Raw genomic sequence first — 25529 nt, 5'->3', positions numbered from 1 at the left:
GAAATAATAAAGCCATTAAAAAACTATAAGCTTAAAATTAAAATATATAGGTTGATTAAAGGATGTGAAAGTTCTTATTTGCATTTTTAAACGTTGAGCTGTTCAAATTTTTGAACGTCGAATGAATCCAAGACAAGATAGGTTCCTGTGTTGTGTTTTCTGCGAGTGATCAGCAGACCGTACCGAAACTTCACCGAAACGCAAAAGTGTTGTTCATTTTAATTCCCTGCATCAAAAATTCACCAGGATTTCTAACGCTTGTGCATGTAGTACATTCAGAAAAATCAAAAGCATGCTTGTTGATCTGATTAACTGCAAAATTCGCAACTAATTCGTGCAGACAGCGGTATCCTGGAACTGGAGCGACCGTCGCCGACATGAGCGCGGGTCTTACGCCGAGCAAAAGCACCGTATACGTGAGCAACTTGCCGTTCAAGCTCACAAACAATGACCTGCATCAGATTTTCCAAAAGTACGGCAAGGTTGCCAAGTGAGTAGACGCAAATATTCGTGAAATCAACCGCGCACGTAGTGCCGTTCACGACAGAACGGCCTCCCTCTCGTGGAGCGAGCTGTCTCTTTCGCAAGGACAATCACGTTCGCGTGATCGGCGATCTATACCGTGCGAGTGTTCCTGGCGAAGTTCGCGCAGCGCCCGGAACTCAGTGGGCCGTGTACTTGCCTTGTTACGTGACTGTGTATCGTGATTAACCACGGTTGCAATAGCTACAGCATTGATCGCTGCTTGGGCGTAGTAGTCATTAGAGCGTATATCCAGCCTTCTTCGGAGTGCCCTCTGCCCATCCCTAGCATGCAGTATAAGCAGTAATAACGCACCTGCAGTAAGTTGTCGAGACATGTCGCATTACGACGACATCTCGTAATGCCCATATTGCGCGTGAACTTCCAACGGCCATTTACATTAGTGGCTGTAGAAATCGCGAGTTTCGGTGATCATTAAAAGTGCACATGTGGATTTAAACAGTTGAGCATAACTGTATAACAGCATAACGAACCCGGTTATGCCGAACCATTGACAAGTGCTTGGCTGGTTTACCATAGACCGTGCAATATATATATATATATATATATATATATATATATATATATATATATATATATATATATATATATAAGGTCTTTAAATCTGCTTAGCGCAGATTGTCCATTTGTTTGAGCTGAACTTTCATGGCCTTCATTGATCTCGCTACTTGGCCCACTGAGAAGCTCAGAGCGACCTCTTGTACTGGAAAATGCAGATGCATATGTGGATGCATACTGTAAGTGAGAACATGCAGGGCTGACACCACATGGAAATCTAAATGGAGCAGATTTTCGATGGTGAGGAGCTGCTGAGGAGCTGCTGAGGACAAGTGGAGCTCACGCATGATGCATTTAATAATGTCCCGAATACTTTGACACATTGTTTCTGCATGAGGGTACCGGAGAATTTTTTAGCAAGTTTGGTGAAATGGCGTAGGTGCATAGATTTGTAAAGTACCCAGATAAAAGTACATAAACCAATAGTTTGAACCTGCAAGTACAATAAACGCGTATGCATTTTTGTGTGTGTGTGTTTTTTTTACATGCGGCTTTCGTTTGAATACTTGAGTGTGCCTAGAATAGTGAACTTCTGTGGCGACTTCTGATAGGACAAACAGATTAGCTTGGACCCTTTGAGTTCATCTTAACAGGGGAGTCTACTGTTCTATAAACCTTTTTATAGGGCCCCTCTTAAGTTTCTTTTTGAAACCTATACTAGTTGCTTTGAAGCACAAGGCACTTGTTTTCTTTTGAAGGAACAGATGGAATGCAAACTAAGCGTAAAAGATGTGGAGCACTTGTGTGTCTCATGCTTATTTTTGTTCCATCCCTTTTGTGCTGTAACGTTGCAATGTGCAGCCAGGGGCTAAAGTTGTTGCACCAGAGATTCTTCAAGAAAACTGATGATGCAACCTGAAGGTCAGAAAATGGAACCTGAATGATTAGCTTGGACCCTTTGAGTTCATCTTTACAGGGGAGCATACTGTTCTATAAACCTTTTTATAGGGCCCCTCTTAAGTTTCTTTTTGAAACCTGTACTAGTTGCTTTGAAGCACAAGGCACTTGTTTTCTTTTGAAGGAACAGATGGAATGCAAACTAAGCGTAAAAGATGTGGAGCACTTGTGTGTCTCATGCTTATTTTTGTTCCATCCCTTTTGTGCTGTAACGTTGCAATGTGCAGCCAGGGGCTAAAGTTGTTGCACCAGAGATTCTTCAAGAAAACTGATGATGCAACCTGAAGGTCAGAAAATGGAAACTGAATGTCAGTGTTCAAAAGTCATAGAGCACTCACTAAATACCATAGTGCACCCATCAGTTCAGAGCTGTGTCTCAGTCACAAGGAAATACACCTCTTCTCGCTTACCACTGGTTTGCAAACTTTTGTTTACGACTACACTGACTTGCCCAAATTTATATGTGTACACTCTGTTGAATACATATGAGGCAATGCTGCAGATTCTAGAGCAACTTCTGTCACTACACCTGCGTTTGTGATCAAAAGCTAGTGCATTCTACGTGGCAGCAAAAAACTGGAATGTGCCAGATGATACAGCATTATATGTCGAGTTCTTCCATTACAGTCACATACATATGAAGCAGTTGCAACATAGAAGACATTGCAGATCTGAAACATAACCACGGGTTGACAAGTAGAGTACAATATTAGCTTTACCATGCTCATTGCACATTTCTACAGCATGCCACCTGCATTCATGGCTATGGGTATGTGAATGTTCAAATAACAAATTGAATAGTGGCCTATTGATTTAAAGACCAGATCGAATAGTCACAATTTGTAAATGCAAATATTTTTTGAATAATTTTCTAATGTTTCATAATGTCAGCGGCACCTAGGTAAATGTAAAATTGGAGCAAAAGCACGGTACATTTTCACCCCCGTGGGCATAGCATAGACATAAAAATATGAGAACTTGCGTAGTGGAGCAGGCTACATCATTCAGGTAGCCTTACCTTACAGGCTGTACAGCAAACATTTGTACTCTCTGAAGAGCCCTGTGCATGTGAAGAAACTAGTTGTTTGCCCTAGTGCTCCATGCATGCTATTATTAAACAACGCTTCATAATGTACTTTGTTGTGACAGAAACTTGCTAGCATTAAGAATACTGGGATGTGAACATCATTTTACATTAAGTGTGAAAACGGCTGCTTATTATTTGAAAACTATTTGAGAAGTGTTCGATTAGCTTCTGCCACTATTCCATTCATATTCGATTTGGTCCCAAAATCACTATTCACACTATTCATGACCGAAACATAGTGCATCACATACTGTAAACTTTGACGTCATAAATTATAGTTTCAAGATACCGAGAAGTTGTTCTGTAGAAGACAGTGGCATAAAGTTTTCTACTAAAATTACTAGAGGGAATTCTAGCTGTTCAATTTCAATTACCATGAGAATGATGATTAGCACTTGGATTTGTCTGGTTTCTGTGCTTCTGGCTTCAGAATATCTTGTGGCCTTTGTTTAATGTGCATTATGCCTCTTTATTGGCCTAAATCTTGAGGTAATCCTATTTTGATACATGCAGGAGGTGATAAGACTTTGCGCTCGTGCATAATGATTACAAATTGTTGAATTTGTGATGCAATACGTTGTTGGAAACAATCAATTTGCAAAGTGACAGAGCTGTTTGAAGCTAGAAAGACAACGTTTGGCTAAATTTATGCACTAACCATCATTGCAAGCTGGTTGAACCGCGTGCAACTTCCATAGACATTAGTTCTAGTGTTTCCCTTAGTAGTTTTCATGGGAAACCTTATGCACTATGGAATACAAGGAGTGACACATTTCTGCGACCATAGTACTTGCACAGCTTCAACATCCTTGCCAGCTTTTTGAGTGCGGAATGCAACAGGGCATGAGACAACGTATAGTTAATCCCGTTCCAATATTTTTCATTTTTGTTGTCCAGGGTGACCGTCATGAAGGACAAGCAGACCTGGAAAAGCAAGGGTGTGGCATTTGTGCTATTTGCGGATTCCGAGTCGGCCAGCAAATGTGCAAGTGCGCTTGACAACCAGCAGCTTATGGGACGCACACTCCGAGCGACCATCGCAAAGTACAATGGCCGAGCACCAGAGTTCATCCGCCGCAAGGAGTATAAGGACAAGTCTAGGTGCTTCGAGTGTGGTGTAAGTAAAGACCAGTTTGGTTTCATTCATAGATAGATTGGTTAGGATGAACTGATGCTGGCAGAGTAGCCCAGAGCCGATGGCGTTCTGCGGCTGAGCACAAGATTGGGGGCGCGATTCCCGACCACACCTGCTGCATTCTGATGGAGACGGAATGGAAAATACCCTTCGTATGCTTAGATTTGGGCAAACGCTAAAGAATCCCACATCTTTTGAAATAAACCGGAGTGCTCCGCGGTTGCATCTTTCGTGACCCCAGTGTTGCATTGGGTCATCGAACCTTACAAATCATTCAGTCAGTCATGAACGAAATTGCGGCTGTATATTGAAAAAGACTGGCAATTAAAGGAGATTCAAGATCTAAGGCTGTACTTTGCACCAGTCTACTTCGTTTTTCCATTTCCTTTGTTACTGGCTTAGACACTACGCTGCTGTTGTCTCAGAAATCAGCCACTTGGCATAGCAGTTAAGATAGGAATGGAATAACGGAGTGGAATAGGATAGAGAATGGAAAATGAATTAAAGGGTGGTGTGGCGGAAATTAATGCAAAGAATTAACATACAAGTTATGAGTCCTAGTTTTAGTGAGGACATTTTTGTAAGGCTGATGTTATAACAGGGTATGTCAGGCATCCCCCCTTACATCATGACATGCCATTAAAAGAAAAGAAGAAACAACTGTACTTAAGGTAATAGTTTATGACTGCTTATGACACTTTTACATGTGTAATTGCCGTGCATTCTACTCTGAGGCTAGTTTGCCATTCGCCTATGTCATTGCTTTTGTTTAACATAGGCATACTAATATAGACTGAAGAAATAAGCCAGATGTTCGCATGCTTTGTGATTCCCATGCCATTAGTTGTTCCGGGTAGGCTTACGGCATGACTGCGTGAGCAAAATAAGAGAATGCCTCTGTTGTGTTGTTCTTCTAGGAGGAAGGTCATCTCAGTTACCGCTGCCCACGGAATTCATTTGGTGAGCGAGAAGCTCCGCAAAAGAAGAAGAAAAGAAGAAAAGCTCAGCTGTAAGAGGTTTTAAAATTTTATCTGAAGGAAATAACCCCCCCCCCCTCCCTACTCAATCATTTTCCACCACCTTCAAGTGCATGAGACTCCACGGCTGTTGTTGAGCTAGCAAAAAAAAAAAAAAAAAAAGTTCTTGCCATATCCATTAAAGCAGAGCCATAGGGTTACCATTGCCTCAAATTAGGGATGAATAGCTTAAGAAATCACATATATTGATGATGAGGGAGGAAAATGTAGTGCTACATTTATGAAGCTGTGATTACCTGTGCCAACCATCTTGTTTTGCTGAATTCTCATTCTGAGTTCTCAGTTCTGATCACTTCGTCAGGATAAGGTAGTCAGGCCTGTTTGTAACAAATATTGCACATTGGACTCACCCACTGAAATAAAAGAGAGAGAGAGAAAAAAAAAGAAGATGGCATATGCTTGCTTCAACAATGTGGAAGAAAATTTGGGGTGCAAGTTTCTTTCCTTCTTCTCAATAGGAAATTGTTGTTCGAGCATTTTTCACTTCCATCATCGTTGACATCTAGACATACACAGCATCACTGCTTTTATTTATTGGCCCCTGTATGAGGTGGACCACTCGTTTACCAGCTTTCCTTCTTCCTGTAAGCCATAGACGAGTGGAATGAGCTGACCCACAATCAGCTTGTTGATTTACGACAAGGCTGTAGTTTTTTGGTGCTAAGTGCAATAGTTCTTTTGGTGATTATGCATCCTTTGTTACATTGAGAGACGAGAAAACAGCACTTTAAATGAGAGCAAATGGCTGCAGTTGTAGTTGAGATATTAATAGGAAGAAATGGAGTCGGGCAGACCATGGGATGCATCGGGCAGATAACCGGTGGTGTATTAGAGTTATGGAGTGGGTGCCCCGGGAAGGGAAGCACACTCAGATACAGCAGAGCATTCGATGTTGTAATGAGATGAGGGAATTTGCAAGCATAGGATGGGGGTCAGTTAACACAAGACATGGGTGTCTGGAGGTTGATGCGAAAGGCCTTCATCCTGTTGTGGGCGTAACGCAGATTGATGAGAGTGATCTTTCACTACTGTGTTGCCCTCTCTGCTTGGACCTATAAAGAGTGCAGCATTATGCAAAGTAAATAAATACTTTTCAGGCCTAAGGAACAGGAAGTGGAGGCCACAGAAAGTGAGAATGAGGAAGACCCGGCCTTGGAGTCTCTTCATGCAGCGATCAAGTATGAGGTATGTAGACAATAAAGGCTAAGCAGCAGGCCCAGCTGCAGTGAAACACAGATTCTCATTTTGCTCATGCCTCGTGCCACATTACCAGTGGAACGAGGCATGTGAAAACACTGCTTCGGATTGACCATATAAATTAAAGGGACAGTAAAGATAAAAAAAGTTCTGTTGCATTAATAAATTACCCTTCTACAATACCAAAGAAAAGAAAGCCCCTTTTGCCATGAGGGAAGGCTTGGTCTAGTAGGCTTGGTCTAGTAGGCTTGGTCTAGTAGGCATGTCTAGTAGGCATGTATAGTAGGCATAGGCTATCATGGTAGACAACCTTGCAAGGTCAGTGACAGTTGTCGCCAAGTGCTACAACTTCAAGTGTTAGAGTCAGTATTCGGGATTTCGGTGTGCAAGGACATTGGGAGCTGATGCTTTGTGTTGCCATTGCACTTTCTTGCACTGTCTGCATGACCTGAGAACGGCCAGCTGCTAGTTTCTACAACAGTGTCACACTTATTGTGACCTCACTTTTCCCCAAGAGTTAAAGCTGCTGGACAGCTATGTATTGGGCATCACTGAGAGGGAAACTAACAAATGCCTGTGCGTTATAAAAAACTCACCAAAGGCTGCCTATAGCGAAAAAAAAAAAGCCAACATTTACATGCACCACATGACCTAATCTGAGCGTACAGTTGTTTTGAAGATACATTGAATGAATTGTTGAGGCTGAGGTTTGTTTCACTGAGCAGTTCTGCTTTCTTTTTAATGAGTGAAACACACATTGAGCGAAACTTGGTATAAATATGTCTATTAGCTTCACCCTAAAATGCATTGTTGTCAAAGTTCTCTTTTTGTTCTCGAACAACACTTTGCACCCACCCATGTTATGGAATTTTATTGTGTGCAAGAATAGACGATCTGTTACACATTCCATATAAATTGATCTTACCCGGATTGCCATTTTGTGAATAGTAGTTTACGGTATCTTAAAACTGACATACAGAATCTTTCTCCTCCATTTTTGTTGGTTCCTCACAGCAACAACAACGGGAGCGCGAGTCTGGAAGCAGCCACCAATCTGGTGCGCACTCATCCTCTGATAGTCGACGTCGAATCCGCAAGAGTGCCTACTTCAGTGACGAAGAGGAGTCCGACGAAGGCAATGGATGACTCCGAAGCTTGGCCCATGCAGATGTTTTCATGTACATACGTCATCTCATTTACATACCTCATCTCATTTCAATGACACTGCTGAGGTTTGATTTTCACATTGGGATGATTAAAATGTGGAAATAACACTCAGTAGCTGCTCACATATAAGTTTTCCACTGACATTTATGGTACATGAGAAATGTGGGCGCTGAAAGAGTAACGCAGGACGGGAAATTGAAAAGCACGGCTGGTTTGTAGCCAAATAAATGCCGCTTTATCTTGTTGAAAAGAAATGATGCCGAAAGTTTTGCAAAAACGTTTCGTTACAGTATAATGTGCTGTGTTCCGATTGCTGTGTCAATAATGTAGACTGTTTTGTGCAATTCCTGAGGCGAGTCACTGTTTTGCAGCAACCTTGTGTATTGTTCTGCCTACGCATGGTTTTCACGATGCTAATAAAGATGCTTGCTGCAGCCAATACCTTCGAGTTATTTCTGGCTGAACATGTGCCCTGCCATGTAGATTTTCACACCTGTCGAAAAGAGGACATTTAATTTGATTTGTTGAACCATTCAACTTTCCATTTGACTAAATTCACGAGTTAACAAAATGCCACATGCATGCTCATTGCATTGGCGTGTGTGTATGTTTATGTTTCTCTTACTAGCCTCAAGAAGTAAAACACTCCTTTTGAAGTTTGAAAATATAATTTCCTTTCATTTATTGCGATTATATGGACACTCCGGACCCATTTCTGCCGTCGCCGTCGCCGTGAGGTTCCCTATGAGTGGCAAAAGCTTGATGTGGGCGAGTTGGTTTTGCATACTTAATGGAAAGAGCGCTACGAAGACGCGGACTAAAAGAACAACATGTCTTGTCGCGCCTTGTCCGTCGTACATGTTCTTTTAGTCCGCGTCTTCGTAGCGCTCTTTTCCCTATGTGTGGAAGCGTGCGAGGGTGAGCTTGTGAGCGCGGTTCAATCTCGCGCGCGCGAGCGAGGAACGGGACCCAGATGCGTGCCCTCTGCTGTGGAGCGCGAGGTAAGGGGGGTCCGGCGAGGGAGGAGGGGCATTCTTCTCCGGCGGCTGCCAGGGTGTCTTGATGCCCTCCTCGCCCGCCGCTCCGTGGAGAGTGGAGACTACCGCGGTGTTTACTACGGCGTTGGCTACGCGAATCGTGGGCGCCGCAGGAGACGCGGGACGCGTTGTCGGCGCTCGTGCGTCTTGAAAGCAATCTGCGACGTGGCCAAAGTGCGCGTTGCTTGCAGAGTGCCGGTAGCTTCGTATGCGCTGTGCTTTAGACGTTTCGTTCACGATGAAGCGACAACGGAGGTCAATTGGCTCGGGGCTGCTGCCGCGATTCCCAACTATAGCGTCTTCACAGACGCTGTGTGTTTGATGGTCTTCTTCAGGTGTCTTGTTAACCTCTAATTGCCTCTTATCTAGTACAATTGTTCTCGGAAATTGTTTGCTTCCTGTTTCAAGGTTACTTATATAGCTAGGTATTTCATGCTTCCATTTGACATCTATAAATATTTGCCAGCCATCTTGTCGTTCTCCTTAAAGTGGTGGTTCAGGTACCTGAAAACGCTTGCTGGCCGTTGCTTGTTTTCCGTTTGACCTCGAACATTCTTCATCTCGCGCTTTAAGTTAGGTGTTGACCATCCCAGGCCACCTCAAACTGCTTGATGAGTCATGCATATCTGTGCATACCACAGCCCTTTGTGTAATGTCGAGAGTAAAATTAGCACCCGATACCAGGCAAATTAGTTCATTTGCAAACGCGAGAGACCGGACGTCATTATGCCCACACACATTCCGCGAATTATTTCATATTTATTATGACTCCGAAGTGTTCTGAGCCTCATGGCAGCACAGTATTTATTTTCCTTTTGTTTCACCTACTTTTGCATGTAGCCTATCCCATAATTTCACCGCGCACAAAATATATTTCGAGGTCACATGCGAGAAAAATTCCCTTCCATTCTGCCAAACGGCTCGGTTTGCGCTGTTTCAGTTTCGGTTTCTGGACCGCGCGACCTATGGCGTCACAAATTTCCATGACGCATATCGACCACGTGACGTAAGTAGTGCTTTGCTGGAAAAGCGATCCTCCGCTGCTGCTGGGTTCGGCTCGCTGGTGCGGTACGTCCTGTCGCCGCGCACGGTGGATGTCGATGGCTGCTAACTGCATCGCTGTACCGTGACAAAAGCGTCGACGACCGACAGGCTCCAATGACAGCTAGACGTCGGCGCTCGTTGGAGTCCCCAGCGGTTTAACTCGCGGGATCCGGAGACCGACAGCCGCTCAGCTGTTGGGCATCGCGGTAGGCCTACTTCGAACCTGCGTCCGTCCGGTTGTTTTTTTGCTCTCTCGCAAGCAACGCGCGTGATTCACCCCTTGTGACCCCTACCTGAGTCCCGTTGCAACCAGATCACGAACGCGCAATCCCGCAGCGGAGACGAGGTCGGGCGTTGTCTGTATGAACAGCACGCCTCCGGCTCGGTGACATTTGAAAACGCCCATTCACCATCTCGTTTGATGGTGGCGCGCCGTGTTTAATTTTGCTGCTTTTGTACCTGGTACGGAGCAACACAGGCGGGCACCTAAATAATTCTTTTCGCATCATCGTAGCGCCCCTGACAGTGGCTGCGCGCGCGGCAACAGTTTCCGTGGCCTCGAATACCTCCTCTTTGATGGAGTTGCGTGGCCCGACGCAGATGCACGTATCTGGTGTGCCGTCGTTTTTCCTGTGTATCGCAATAAAGCCTCATTGTGGGTCAATCGGTCCATTAGGAGACTAAAAGCGGACTATGCATAGCGGGCGCTTGCAGAGATACATGTGTGATGAGTGCAGTACGTATAATCACAGTGCAAAACGTCGTATCGGTGACTCGTACGCGTAATCGAGTATACGAACGACGGAAACAAGGTTTGGTGAACGTAGTGCGTTGTACACTCGAGTTGAACGTGGTGCCGCGGCTTAGGATCGGCTGTCGTTGAACGCTTGTTTAGTATTCCCCATTTCATCGAAATGCACGTCTTTCGCGAAAGTGAAAGGAGTATTTCACCGCCTGCGGCTTGCCGTATCAGTTGCACTGAAACACAATGGGCTTTTTAAATCTTTCCAGTATGAGAATGGAGAGATGCTTATCCCGCTGGTTTCCCGTTACTCTGCGGGCAAGACAAAAGCAAAAAGCAGTTGCCGATTCTGAAGAGCTGCTGCTATTAAACGAAGCATTGATGTGTGCCTCGATATCTTTGATTTATGGTAGTATGCTCTCTTGTTTTGCTGTTGTTCAGTTGCCTATGTTTGTGCTTTCCGGATTTGCATTTTTCATCTCTTTAGGAAAGCATCCAAGAGGTCTGTGAGGTGCTTTGAAATTGTAACTGGCCGACTACACCTACTGCCAGCATGGCAACGAAATATGCCAATTTCAGCTCCGGGTCCGGAAGCGGTGGTACGGGCGTGCATTGTTTCTTCAGCATGTTGAGGTGTATTTGCCGCTGTACTTTTTCTTTTATTTACTGATCAATGGCATTTATCTTGCAGGATCCTCGAACGCAGAATTTCAGAGTCTGTCACAGACGATAGGAACAAATGTCCAAAAAGTCAGTCAGAATGGTGAGAGAAATGTTTCCTTTCCTTTGTCAATAAGAAGTTTAAGGACTTCTGTTTTGGCAGCTTTCTTTTTTATCGTTTCCTCATCTGGTGTTGTTTTGAAGATACGAAAAGAGGATACGTGACCATGTAACATGACATTTTTTTGCCCCACCGTTCAGTTGGTTCTATGAAAAAGATGGTGCAGCAACTGGGGACTTCACAGGACTCCGAGTCACTGCGCTCACAGCTGTAAGTGTTGCATTTGCCATGCCCATATTTCAATTCCATATTAGTCTGCTAGCACACAAAATGCACAAGGACAGTGTAATGGATACAAGCAAATCACTGGGTCTGTTCGATTCGCCTGCACCACTGTGAACCAGTTCACGGCGGTTCACGAGACGTTCAGAAACTGTGCAGCTCGATTCCGCAGGTGCAGGCCCAGCGAAACACTCGAAACGAATGCAAAGGTGCAGACGCGGTGTAGGCGTTATGCTATGTCAGACTAATGTGCACGGAGTGCGTAAGTTTGAGAGATCCTGAACTGCAGGTATTATCGGTTTCTGGGGCGTAAATACACATCACGGTTGCGTAAACACATCAGACGTGCGTAAGTGCGGTTTTAACGGTGCTCGCGCCTGTGTGCTGCATCGTTTGCTGCGCCGCTGCTTGGCACCTGTATGCTTGCACCAAGTCGGTACCGACAGTGGAGCGGGTGCAGCAAAATCATGAACCAGCCCTGCACCTTTCCTGCACCTTTTGAAACGAACGTCGTGGTTCTGCGGACGCCATTGCTGCACCGCTGAAACGAATGGCAGGTAGGGTGCAGCACCTCGCGAACTGGTTCAAGTGATGCAGGTGAATTGAAATTGAACGTACCCACTACATTCTTTCAGTTCGGTTTTGTAGTGATGCTACAGTGATGTCTCCAGTTAACATATCTGCCCTGCATCCAAGTGGAAATGTCTGCCTGTGACAGTTGTTTGTGACAGCAGAAGGTTTTAGCCTGTCTGTAAATGTACTATCCTTTGCAAAATACTGATCCTGACAGGTTGCCACAGCAATGGCACTGGTAGCGCCATCCTATGGCACAGAGTTTAACTAGAGATGACTCTTGCTGTAATTTGCCAGATTAACTGCCAGTGTAAAGTGTTCGTAGTGATGTGATCATTAACATGCAGCCCTTTGATCTTCCTTCGATGAAAACATTGCACATTAAATATGGGCATCTGAGGAGGCTCTATTTTTGTTAGTCACAACCATACGAAGAAACAGGCGATGAAGATAAAACATAGAGCAAGATAATTGTTCTGTTCAGTTCAAATGTAGCAATAATGAAGTAAAGGGGAATGAAAGCAGGTGAAAAGTCAACTTGCCGCACGTGAGATCAGAGTCGACACCTTATGCATCATGCGTGTGGCGCTTTACCAATTAAGCTATCGCGGTGCCATCCTCTAGTCAACTTTCTTGTGTAGGATATCATCCCTGCGAGTGTTAAAGGGACACTAAAGCGAAACAATAAATCAGTTTAGACTAATGCAGCATTGTTTGAGAACCCTGCTGGCAGTCATTTCAAAAAGATAGTTTGATTATTAGATGAGAAAGTGAAGTTCCAACTATCAGTGTTTGAATTTCGTGCCGAAACCCCTGCGCCGGTACGTCAGCGTGACGTCAGGGATTCCAAAGTATGTTTTCGCATTTGGGCCGCGTTGGCTGAATAAAGGTTCCCTGAAACTTGCCATGTTTAATATTTGGTTCCTTTAGAACACAATGTAGTCATTCTGTACCGCTATATATAATTAGTAGGCCCTAGAAGATGCCATCAAAATCCAAGACATCACAGCCCCCAGGTGCGGGAACTTAAGTAGGCGTCGCCACCCGTATTTCGTTCTTGCGCTTTTTCTGGCTTACCAAACGTCTTATCGTTGTAAGAGTGGTGTTTTTGGTGTTGTAGAATGGTAATTTACTGATGCAGAAGAAATCGTCTTTCATTTTAGTGTCCCTTTAACCAGTGCTGCTCCAAGGTGATGAATGCGGAGCATCGTTTTAAGCGCAGGTGTCACATAGTGCGCTCGTTTACTGTGTGAACTGAAGTGCCGTTTGAATCTGGACACCCAGCCAACTGAGGACCTTGTAAAAGAGGAACAGCTGTTTTCCCTTGTCTGGCGCACTACGACAATGACTGAAAAGAAACAAAAGAACAGAATGTCACAGATACGCGTCGAAAGTCTTGTTCGGGGAAGAGGGAAAACATATCATGGCACGTTGTCTTAAACCTTTACCTCCCACTGACGAGTACAGTCTTCGTGAAATTTTGCACCAATGTAACTAGTGACGACTATAGTTGTCATAAAAATTTGTCACGCAGTGAACCTATGATGACTATACTTGTTCTATTGCATCTAGTTGTGATACCTTGACACTAAATGGCCACAATTGTCCATGTTGTGCCATTTGTGCCCTGCCTTTCGTTACATTGCCACATCTCACACCCCTGCATTAAACGTGGCTGCCTATGTGAAATGAGGCAATGAAAGCATGCATAAAAGAAAGTATTTTGACGACTCCTCATCAGACAACTCTGTAGTGTTTTGCGCGGAAAGTAAAAGTGATGTGTTCTCATCTAAGGAGTCTGAACAATATGTAGTTGGCCTCTGTGCCTTCTTTCGAAGTCTACCTTACGAAGACGGTCTACTAACTGCTTTAGGAGCTGCATAAAAGTAGCCACTATTCATGTGCATGTTTTGCACCGTTTAGGTTATTTTTTCTTCGTATTCTTATTTCATAGTGTATAAAGCCCTGCAAAATGCTTTTTTGGAAGACGCTAGGGCCATACAGCAAAGCCTTCAATTGATCTTTTTACGCAATTTGGGAAATAAAGGAAGCCAATTGAATTGAAAGAATGGTGCCCTTATATTTAGAAAGAAAAAGATCTACAAACTGAGCTCCAAAAAAAAATTTCCGGTAAATTTGGTAAAATTTTTCGCATTTTTCTCTGTAGGGAAAGGGTTAAAGGGATGTAAACGGTAAGACTGGCCAAGTAAATTGCTTTGCCTAAATCGAAACAACAAATTTGTAATCTGTGGTATAAAACAAAAGGATACGTGGGACAACCGAGGATATGAAGAGACAGCACTGCGTCTTTGTTATCTCTGGCCTCCTGCATGCTCTTTTGCACTATACCTGAGGCTGTGCAATATATATATTGCGACTCCTTTCAATGTTGCCTGCGATGATGTCTTTGTTGTGTAGGCACCAGATCCAGCAGTACACCAACCAGCTGGCCAAGGACACCAATGCGCAGCTCAAGGCGCTGGCGGCCATGCCATACGGGGAGCAGGGTGCTGGCCGTCTGCTGCGCGAGAAGCTCACCAACGACTTTTCCGAGGCCCTGCACCACTTCCAGCTTGTGCAGCGAGCCGAGGCCGACAAGGAGAAGGACTCGGTCAAGCGCGCCCGCGCCGCCTCTGGCATCGGGGTGTGTCCTCGCATGCTGCATTTTTACACCTTTTCACAAACAGCTCAAGTGTCTGTTGTCCCACGGGGGCTGCCGTGATGTGTGGACGGGAGTGAACAGATTGAAACACATGCAACCGACTTGTGGTTACCCAAAGTGCCGGTTAATTCAAACAAAATCTGCAAAATTTTGGTGATTGTTATCTCGGGTTCTAAAACCGCTAAATAAAGCAAGGTTCTCGGTTAGTTTATGCTTTTCTCCTTGAGGTAGAGCAGTGCAGCCCAAAAATGACTGATGTAGACCAGGTCAGCCTAATAATAATGACCATGTTATTTTACTCGCTTCTTGTGCTGGTTTCCACGGTCTCGGTTGTAACTGCTGCAGTGGTTCAATGGCCACTGCGTTCTATTGGCGAGGGCAAAGTTGCTGGCTCGATTCTTAGTCATAGAGGTCACATTGTAATAGGAGCAGAATGCAAAAACACTCATGCGCCGAGTTCTGGTTGCATGTCGCAGAAACCCAAGTGGGCAAAATATAGTCGGGAGTTCTTCAATATGCCATTCTCAGAGTTGCAAAGCAGTGGAGGTTAAACATGGGGCTAGCATGAGCATGACCTAGCAGTAACCTAGCAGTAATTTTTTTCGGGATGGTTGGTTTATACTCGGGGAGAGGGATTCACGTATTGGGAATGAGATGGACACGTTTCTTATGTTCAAATTGTTCATACTTTTTTTTGTGTGTGCATAAAAAAACATTTAGAAAGAAATACATGCCCAGTTTTTTCTCTCTGTGTTGGTGTTCATTTCACAGGACTGTGACAGTTGCTTTTCTGTGTTCAGACACTCTTCAGAGTAGTGCAAACCTACAAAAAGGACATTTTATGGCTCCATTTAATCAGCAATGCCAGCTAGCTTATTTATATACAAGGAATAGTTCCTTGAGGATGCAGGAGTTAACCACACTATCAGGTGGCGCTTGCATCAGAATACTTGCACCATCTCACATCACAGCAGCCTAGCTACAACACTGATTCCCATTGTTGTGTCTGTTTCATGTGGGGAAGCTTAATGTCAGGTGATGTGAGAGCCATGCAGTGGAAACTGAGTCAAAATATCAGAGTACAGGGACGGGAGAAAGTCTATAGAGTCCTCACACTACTAATCGCTTTGTTTTTCTTCGCTCTGTGCTTGCAGTTTGAGTCATCGAGCAGTCGGGGCGGTGGAGGCAACCTGATTGAGTTGGCTTCGCCGGTGCAAGCGCAGCAGCAGGCACAAAGCTATGCCCAAATGGACGAGCAGGTCAACATCGAGATGCTGAGGGAACGGGAGCAATCCATCCGCAAACTTGAGGTGAGAGGCAGGCATGGAGAAGTGAAGTATGCTGCACTGTTGGGTTCAGACCGGTCTCGCCACGAGCTTCAGTGTGGTACTGCAAAGGATGCTGGTGTTGTACTCAAACTGTGGTAAAAAGCCCCCCCCCCCCTTTTTTTTTTCTTTTTAGTTATGACAAACTGAATTAGTCTTGGGCAAGGAGGCAGGGAGGTCAGGATAAAGATATTCTGCAATACAAACAGGCTTGAAAAACTCACCTCCTCCCTTTCTTATTTTCAACTTTCCCGCAAAATTCACCGGGAAGCTACACAATGGCATTCTCCTCAAGGTAACCTTGAAGCCAAATACAACAGGAAAAATATGTGCACTGTTTGCACCATGGCAGCGGCAGCGCAGCTGTGGGTGCACTGTAAATGTGGCGAGATTGGTCTATCATACCATTGAGTGACCATGTTAATAGTGCGCTTGAAAAACTTTAGCTATGGGGTGTGCTATGTAGCATGCTGGAAGATGTGACAGCGTGCTCTGTGATTGGCAGTGACAGTGTTTGTACATAGCTGGAATGAACATGAGTAGCAGGATTAACTTGGAGGCAAACGTAAACAGCCAGTATTTAAAAATCCGTAGAGAGACTATGGGTTGATAGTAACATCAAGATGGAGGAAAGGTAAAAAAAATGCAGAAGTAAGATATGCTTACACTGAAGGAATGTATTTAGAAGAAATTAGAGGTGTTAAGAAAAGAAGCAAAACAGCAAGTAATGAATACAGATTGTGGGCTGTTCAGTTTCACCAAGAGGTGCAGCCATGTGGCTTCAGACGCAGTCTTCCGTATCATGAACACATCGCCAAGATTCTGATGTCGCCATTGAGTCAGGCTCGCCGGCTGTGCTGTGTTGAACTCGAGCAAGAGATTAGGCTGTTCAGTTGTAGAGTATAATGTTTATATGAATTATTCATTGTTTGTAGCCTGACTGGCCTAAAATGTTTGTCGAATGCTTTGGAGCACTTTTTGGCAGTGTCCTTGCAGTGCCTGTTTAGCTTGTCCCTCATTAACTGTGCCATCGACTTGCAGAGCTGCCAGGTCTGCTGAAGGTCTGCGCACTTCAATGGGGTCTGCCTGTGCGTCTGCATTGTATTAGCATAGCTGATCTGCGCTTGTTGATATGTTATCAGAAGCAGCAGCTTAACCATAGGACTAATTCCAATTTTTCCTCTTCAAACATGCAAATGTGAAACATTTGCTCTTATTAGACAACTGCAGGACCGATATGAACAAAGCATGTTGCAATTAAGAGGAAGCTTACCTATATGCGCTGCCAGCAGCAGGACCTGGGGTGTTGTGGCTTTTACAAAAATTCTTAAAAATTTGTAAGTTAAGAAAAAGAAATTGAAGCACCAGGTTTACAAATCTATAACTCTGCACCAAAAACGGCTATCCCAGTTTTGTAAACCTAATCTGTTCGAGCATCCAAAGCGGGCAAATGTGATATGCTTAGAGCTTACATAAAATTGTTAAAATATTTGCGATGGTTTTGTAAAAGTGCTACTTAAAATTAGCTGCGGATTATTTCAGAGCAGTATGTAGTATTGCATAAACTTTGTCTGCTTTAGATGTCTCATTATATGCAGCTTACAGGGCTGTGATATTATGTCTTTATTGCTGAGTTACCAGGCAACTTAGCAAACTTGGTGCTCCAGTTTCCCATAAATAAAAAAAAAATTGATATTTAACGGTTTTTGTAACAACAATTAATTGCCTAAATAAAAGATCTACTCCCTGCAGATGGTAGGTTTTTCTAACTTTTCTTTAAATTCAGCAAACATCAAATTTAGTGCAGTGAACGCTGAGAAAAATGATTTCTCTCGATTCCCATGTATGCAAATAGGAGCCCTGGAGCTAAGGCTTCCTTTTAATGCCATTCCTTGATGAGCAGTAATGAAGCAGTCTTGAACGCAGAGGCAGAGTTTTTTTAGTCTCTCTGCCTATAATAAAGGATCATGTCGCACACCAGGTCCCAATGCGCTTACTTATGAAAGGTTAGAACCTTAGTGAAAATGTATGTATGTCGCACCATTTGTTAAAACTGCATTCATATATCTAGGTTCAACTCTTACCTGAAATGTCCATGCACTAAATTCTTTGAGTGTTTGGAATAGGGCTGTGGGCTGCCTTCTTCAATTTCACTATCATTGTCTTTCTTTCTTTTCCTTTTTTTGCGTTTAGAATGACATTGTGGATGTGAATGCGATATTCAAGGACCTTGCAACGCTGGTTCACGACCAGGGAGACATGATTGGTAAGGAGCGTGAAACATGCACATGCAGTCTTGCTAGCTTGCATGCTGTGAAATTACAATGCTCTGTGCAGCTGTTGCAGTTGTTCGGTGTTGGAGCAATACTGCTATGTTCTGCATGACCACAATTTGTGGAAAGAAACCAAATTTGGTCCTAGTCGGTGCGATCGCGTACACAAGACAACACTTCTTACGACAGATGAATTCTGTGAAAATCTGCCAAATCAAGCAAGGTAGATTCATGAAAGGGAAAATGGTCATTAATCCAGGAGTAGCACAAAGCTACAAAATGAGGAAAATGCAATCAAGGTTTCTCGGTAAGTTTTGCAGTAGAAGAAAAGGTCATCCTTGTCCAGGGCTCGAACCCAGGACCAACTCCTTCCAGAGGTGGTCGCTCTACCACGGGGCCTAACAAGGAGGCTAGCTGATAACAGAGAAAGGTCATATGAATCAACAATTCTAATTGTAGGGACTCCGAATAGGCCTAATCAGTTCTGTAGAAATCCAACTTATCGCATTTAGGTGTCAAAACAAGGAGCTTTGATGTTTGTGTTGTCTGGATGGGCAAGGCCAGAAAAGCAACATGTGCTGTAAAGCCGAGGGACCTTGGTTGACCTTTCTGCGGTATCTGTGACGCAGACTGACATTCGAGCACTGGGAGAGATCGCCGGACAACGAAACTGGCTGTCAGTTCCTGCGGTGCCGTGAGATAATTGGCTATCTTGTCATCCGAAGCGCCTCCAGAGCGAGCAGATGAGAAGAGGCAGATGGCACCGAAATTGATACCTTGTGTCATACTAATTGTGCTGTGGAAGAAAACATGTTTCTCGGTTTTAGAGCTTCCAGCGATGCTTGATGCGCTCATATGTTATCCACTGGAAGCTTGAAAAATTTCATGGTGCTATCAAACCAAAATCAAAATAATGTTGCTTGGACATTTGGGCTACGAAAAGCAGATAAAGCATAGCAAGCAAAGCCACACAAGCATGAAGATTAGACAAATCCACATACTGAACTATCATTTCCATGGTAGCTGAACGATCACAGTGCCAGAATTCCCTCTAGTAATCTATGGATTTTTTTTTCTCTTCGAAGTCTTTTAAGTTGTCCTTGACATAAATCTATAGAAAGGCTTGCGATGTGCTCATAAAGTTTCTCGCTGACTCGCCTTCTCTTTTCTTTCTTTCTTTCTCTCCTCTTTGCAGACAGCATTGAAGCCAATGTTGAGAGTGCTGCAGTGCATGTTGAAGAAGGGGTCCAGCAAGTTGCCAAGGCGAGACAGCATCAGGTGCGTTCTTGTACTTTGCCACTTTCAGGCTTGGCAGACGTGACTTCTGTGCTGCACAGAAGTGCATGATATTACGGTAAGAAACAGGAAGCTTGTGATGCTGAAAACTGCGCAACAAAGAGAGGACATAACTTCTTTCCTAAATCGAAGCTTCCTTTCCCGTCCTCCCCACGGTTGGTTGGGCTTTTGCCAAAAAAGCTCAGTGAGGGTTTTAGGAACACAAGCTGTCGTAGAATAATAATAATAAAAAAATTACATGTCCTATGGTGGCGTTTGAACCAGGGCCCGTATTCTGAAATATTCGCCTTCCGTGAAACTTATCGCCTTGGCCCTGCCAATGGCACGCGCTGATTGGCGGTTCTTAGCAAAACCGGAAAATCAACAGTGCCATCTAGTAGTTCTGGCCTATGTCATTTTAATCTCATTTTAGTGTCGATAGGTGCTCTCGACCTATATTGAATAAACGAACGTGTCTTTTGGTGTTCGGTTAGTAGTGGAGTGTAGTAGAGATAAGATAGGTGGTAGTTTGTAGTAACCTTTTTGCTGGCGTCTTGTAGCATTGTTTCGCTGTAATATTTGTTGATTCATTTAGGATAAAACATTTCACACTTCTTTATACAATTTATTTTACCTAAAGTGGCTGTAACCAACTGTAGTCAGTGCGCAGAACCTGTACTGAGGCCACTACACTCGAAAACAACACACCTAAGCTGCTCTGCACTCGCGATGTGAAGCTTTCAACAGTGCGTGTTGGTAGTGCATGCTGATGTCATGGGTAAGCAGTCGCTTGATTTATTGAACGTGACTATCGCGGAAGGCGAACATTTCAGAGTATGGCCCCAGGAGGTTCTAACCATTAGGCCACACGTGGGAGCTTCGAGTGCACGCATAATTTTCAGCTTTATCACTCTTCGCTTGTGCAGCTATCACTTTGAGGTGATTGAAAAGCGCAACACGATTCTCACCATTGCCGCTCTTTGATCATGGTAGCCAGAGCTTTGAGCCAATTGAAACGCTCATTTGTGCAAGTTTAATAAATAAACTATGCCAAACAATGCTTTGATTCCACCGATTCACACAGCGCTTGGCGTGAATTGTAATGACTGCATAGTTTTTCATGCTTTATGGAGCAAAAAGAAGTTCTGGGGCCTTAAGTGCCAAAACCTCGATCTGATTATAAGGCACACCGTTGTGGGGGACTCCATATTAATTTTAACCACCTGGGGTTCTTTAACATGCACCCAATGCATGGTACACAGGTATTTGCCAGGATTCGATCCTGCGATCTCATGCTTAGCAGCACAATGGCAAAGGCATCATGGAACAAAAGTGGCCAGCATGTCACCCAACAAGATCTCTTACTCCAAAATAATCTGCAGGGTTGCGGTTACATAAAATTTCATGATTGATCAAAATGTTTTGGGACAAAAATTTTGACCAATCACAGAGGGCTAATGGCGGATTTGGAATAAGAACAGAGGAATAGCTTTACATCCTCGTGACCCAGGCCAGCGCTTCAAGGTTGGGCTGCAATGTATGATTGAGTACCAATTAGATGACCACAAAGGCGGAGGCCGTTGTGGTCCTCGCGATTGGCTTCGAAGTTTGGAAAGCATGGTGCATTGCATAATGCTGGTTCCAGAAAGTCAGCTTCGCCTCGATACAGCAATGTTATGCTGTGAAGCATACGTGAAAGTATTGCGGTGAAGCATAACAAGTGTGGGAAGGGTAAAGTGTCACAGCACACAGTATGTATTCCTTATACACGCATGCTCCTGCCAAGTCCTGTCACAGTACGAGCACCGATATGCCTAATAAGTGTACTGGTAGTCCTTCAGAGCTTTTTCGGATGTGCCTGTCGCAATTTGAACCCTTAAGGGCAGTAAGACATGCATTCATTTTTTTCGAACTGCCAGATTTTTCTCACATTTTCGCGGCCTCTAGGGAGTCCAAAGAAGCAGACGTTGACTGTACAACTGATCAAGAGGATGCTTCAAATGGTCTGTGGGGCGAACGTGCGGCGGAAGGAGGACGAGAACCTACGCATTGAGGAATTAACAGTGCCGTCACCTCTATGAAGGAACTTGAGCTCAAAAAACTAAGTGTTGGCTGACGCTTAGATGCAGGTGTCCCTCATCCAAGCCAAAATAAACTAAATAAACCAAATAAAGCAGTGAAACACAACACTGAGGCGTGATGCGCCGGCTGAGAGTACATCAGGTGACAGGTGAAGTTAGCTTACCAGCTGTTCTGAGAAAATCTCACTTGTGACAAAGTTCGGGCCTCGTACCAATGAGCTTGCGATCAGTTGATAGAAATAGCTCATATTTGAAAATATTTGCTTCTGTATGCATCTCCTTTTTATTCGTATTTGAGAATGTTTGACTCTATTTGCAGTGGGTTTTACCATTTCTTTCAGATTTTCTTTTTGTTTGCTGTGCATTTTACTAATCCCTCCCTCCTATATTCTTTTGGAGTAAAATAAACACTACTCTGGATTTTTTTTTTTTTTTTTTTTTTTTTGAACATGCTTGCTAGCGAATGACGGCATTGGGCGACAGTGTCAGCCCATCTTGACATAAAAGAAAGTTCTGGGTCGCTCAAGGAATTTTGCAAAAGAACTCGGGAAAAACCTAAAAAACTCGTGGAATTTCGAAATGTCAGTTTGGTTGCCACCCTGAAATTGTCGTTACAGTCGCTATTACCGTGAAAAAAATCGTCTGAACAATCAGGAGCCCCACTATTATAACTTCTTGAAGTATGAAAGATTAGGGTGCTTGTTATTATTGAGAACATTGTGTTTTTCATTTCTGGCCACAAGAATTAGGTGCACAATACAGTCGAGTAAATACGGTAGTATATAATCTCAATAAATTATGGGCACTTAATGTGACAAACTTATGTATGGGAAACGGAATCTAAAGTTTTGCTTTCCATGCTTTATTGATGTGTTTAACTGCAGTGTCTGTTATTTCAGAACAAAATTTCGTTTTTGCACAGCTGATAGGCCAAATCAATAACTTGTAAATGCACTCTTCCATGCATTTCGGTCATCAAATATACAATAATTTACCTAATATGAGAAACCAGAGCTGGTAATTCAGGTATTCGTGGTTACTTAGAGTGAACTTGTTTTCCGCTTCATTTCTTATAGAAGTACTATTGGCACATATTTTCAATGTTTTGGAAACTCTAACACACACTTCTCACTTGTAAATGGATGAATGGCACTTCGAAGGTATGAAAGTTCAAAATTTACAGGGTCCCTTAAGATCTCTCTTAAGAGGCGAACGGCGAAAGCCTGCTCTTCCTCCTCTTATCATTCGCTTCTTTCTTTGCCTCTTCTCTTTCTCTTCTTTCTTTTAGTCATTACTGCTCACTACTAAGCATTTTTAGTCATTTGTAATCAGTTGTGGTCATTACAAGACGTCGTTAGACATGATCTTTTCGTAGTCATTACTAGTCATTTCAGTCATTATTAGTCATTACTGCTCACTACTAAGCATTTGTAGTCAATTGTGGTCATTACACTTCGTGTTGGTCAATTTTGAAGTCATTTTAGTCATTACTACTAATTACTAGACATTTCTAATCAATTGTGGCCATTATGAGCCATTGTTAGACGTATTGGTCATTTCGGAGTCATTAGTAGTCATTACAAGTCATTAGTAGTCATTATTAACCTTTACCAATCTCTATTATAACATTATCATTCACTGTCACAATCAATAGTTTTTCATGCTTTAATCGGTCTTCATATGGCGTGATGACGCTTCGGCGGACACTATGGTGGTCAGATCTGCTGACACAAACTTCACCATGAGCTTAGAAAGGCTTTTGCCTTAAAAACACTGATGTGCTAATTTGATATGAAAGTTGGTGCAAGAATGCCGGAGCTTATGTCATCATATAGGGTGACAGTTGTTGACGTGTAGCAATAAGGCTAGGCAAAGTAATAAATTGAGAATAAACAAGAGTGCTTTACTCATTTCTTTGGTGTTGTGCCCGTATGGCAGCCACAGCAATTGGAGCAGTAAACAGAGTCGATGTATTATGACGTGCGCAAGTCCCATGACATGTCTAACTCTTGGGCTACGAAAACCAAAACTCGTTCTTGGAAACATGTATACTATAATGGAATACTTAAATGCTCACCTGTATTCCTTGTTAGGATTTGGAGCTTCAATATATGCGAGAAAATGACAAGCCAGAAACATGTTGATACTCCTGCCAAGTCCAGGGCCACAGACAAATATGCATATGGTCGTATAGAGGCCCAAGTTTTACATTCATGCATCACATCATTACCTGAATTCACACTTTTGCTGAGACCCGACTGAAGATTTTTTTTAGCCAGTTTTGGCATTTACCTTTGTAGCAAGCATTTAATATAAGATGCACAATCTTTGCTCCAAATAAGACTTTGTTAAATATAGGTGTCTTGACTGTGTTAACTTCTTGTTCTATTATTGCTCAAGTTGTTTGCACACTAAAATGTTTTTGTATTCTTTTTTTCTCTTCCCTCACCCTGTCCACACAGGAAAGAGCTCGGAAGAAGATGTTTTGTCTGCTTCTCATTGGTGTTATCGTGCTGGCCACACTGATAACCATTATTGTAGTGTCCGTCAAGAGATAACCGGAGTGAGGCAACGTTGCAGGGAGCCTGCCTGTCTGGCTGCGTCTGTGTCCAAGTTTGTGGAAGGACATAAGGGGGAGCAATGAAGAAAAAAAAAGCCTTCACATTTCAGCTTGAAGATCTTCTGTCGACAACCTGAACTAGCTTGCGGCTCGCTAGTTACCGGCCAAGGAAGTGTCAGCAGCTGGTTCTGAAACATTCCACGCAGAGGATAGTTGTCCTAAGAGATCTGAGCTTGTTGAAGTTTGTGGCTAGAAGGGACATGGCACGAGCAGAGGTTTGCTTAGTTGGCACGCTGATTCCTACTGTTGTTGTGGAGCCAAGTCACTTTGGATGCGAGGGAAAGCTAACTGTGCACAGGTCTACCCTTCCCATCAGCCGTATTTGTTTTCTCTGTTTCTCTCTCTTTTTTTTTTCCTTTCCTTCCTCGTCTTGTCTATTGGCCTACATAGCCAGTGATGTACATACACTAATATATTGTGGTTGCCCAGACAAGGGTGCACCATGACCCTGTTTGAAGTGATAAATAAACAGTATGCAGAGAAATTAGTCGCATTTCTTGTTTGGTTTTCTTCGATTTCCCTGGACAGGTGTTTGTCCTTATCTTTAAGACTTCAATTCTCCAATGCTTTTTCAATACCCCCCCCCCTTTTTTTCCCCTCTATATTCATTTTAGTGTAAAGTGTCAAATGTACTTTGCACAACAAAATGTTTCATGCCATACTTGACCTGTCAGCAGGGGTCTCTAGACAAGCCATTTGGGGACGAGTGTTTGCTAGCTATCCTCGAGCCGGTCTCGTACAGATATGTTAACAGTGAGGCAGCCATCAGAAACAGCTGCTGAAATGTCAACACGCAACAAGCGTTCCAGCTGTACACGGCTTAAGTTCTGACAGTGGGAAAAATGCGCTGTAACATAATTGTAGCGTACAGAGGAGCTTTAATACTTTCGTTGTCGACCAATTAACCTTTGAGCTCCTCAATTCTATTGAAAAATACATTGTAAAAAAGTTCGATCTTTCTTTTTTTCATGCCAGTTTTGCATATTGTATATAGATTTGGGAAATATACTCTGCAACGTGCACTTCGTGCTTTCCCTGCTGCTGTGGATCGACTTGCCTCGCCTGTCATTATAAAGGAGGTTGCTGACCATTGGCAAGACGAATACATTGACTAGTCATGATCTATTCAGGCCCGAGTGCTATTGACCAGTTGTTGTATAGTCTGCATTTAAACTTCGTGGCCTCTACCACCTGTGAAGGGAGCTTTAGCGAAGTGCATACGTTGAAGTAATAGTACAAGAATGCGACTAGTGGGGAAAATGTAATTGTGATA

The 25529-nt window shown here is 43.5% G+C and overlaps 2 protein-coding genes across 2 annotated transcripts; both read left to right on the top strand.

Moving 5' to 3' along the window:
• The first annotated feature begins 157 nt into the window (after positions 1 to 157).
• Positions 158 to 8060, top strand: LOC142557565 (zinc finger CCHC-type and RNA-binding motif-containing protein 1-like). Its single transcript, XM_075669509.1, has 6 exons — positions 158 to 206; positions 341 to 490; positions 3983 to 4202; positions 5138 to 5229; positions 6355 to 6442; positions 7469 to 8060. The coding sequence occupies exons 2-6, from the start codon at positions 378 to 380 to the stop codon at positions 7598 to 7600; spliced, it is 645 nt and encodes a 214-aa protein (XP_075525624.1). The 5' UTR covers positions 158 to 206; positions 341 to 377; the 3' UTR covers positions 7601 to 8060.
• A 1608-nt stretch (positions 8061 to 9668) lies between these two features.
• Positions 9669 to 24743, top strand: LOC142557559 (syntaxin-12-like). The gene is made up of 9 exons (XM_075669496.1): positions 9669 to 9908; positions 10932 to 11043; positions 11136 to 11207; positions 11366 to 11435; positions 14439 to 14664; positions 15837 to 15992; positions 18201 to 18273; positions 19476 to 19558; positions 24099 to 24743. The coding sequence occupies exons 2-9, from the start codon at positions 10998 to 11000 to the stop codon at positions 24192 to 24194; spliced, it is 822 nt and encodes a 273-aa protein (XP_075525611.1). The 5' UTR covers positions 9669 to 9908; positions 10932 to 10997; the 3' UTR covers positions 24195 to 24743.
• Positions 24744 to 25529: the final 786 nt, after the last annotated feature.

This window comes from Dermacentor variabilis, chromosome 9 (genome assembly GCF_050947875.1).
Source record: "Dermacentor variabilis isolate Ectoservices chromosome 9, ASM5094787v1, whole genome shotgun sequence".
NCBI classification, from domain to species: Eukaryota; Metazoa; Arthropoda; class Arachnida; order Ixodida; family Ixodidae; genus Dermacentor; species Dermacentor variabilis.
This window is presented reverse-complemented; position numbering and strand designations above follow the sequence as displayed.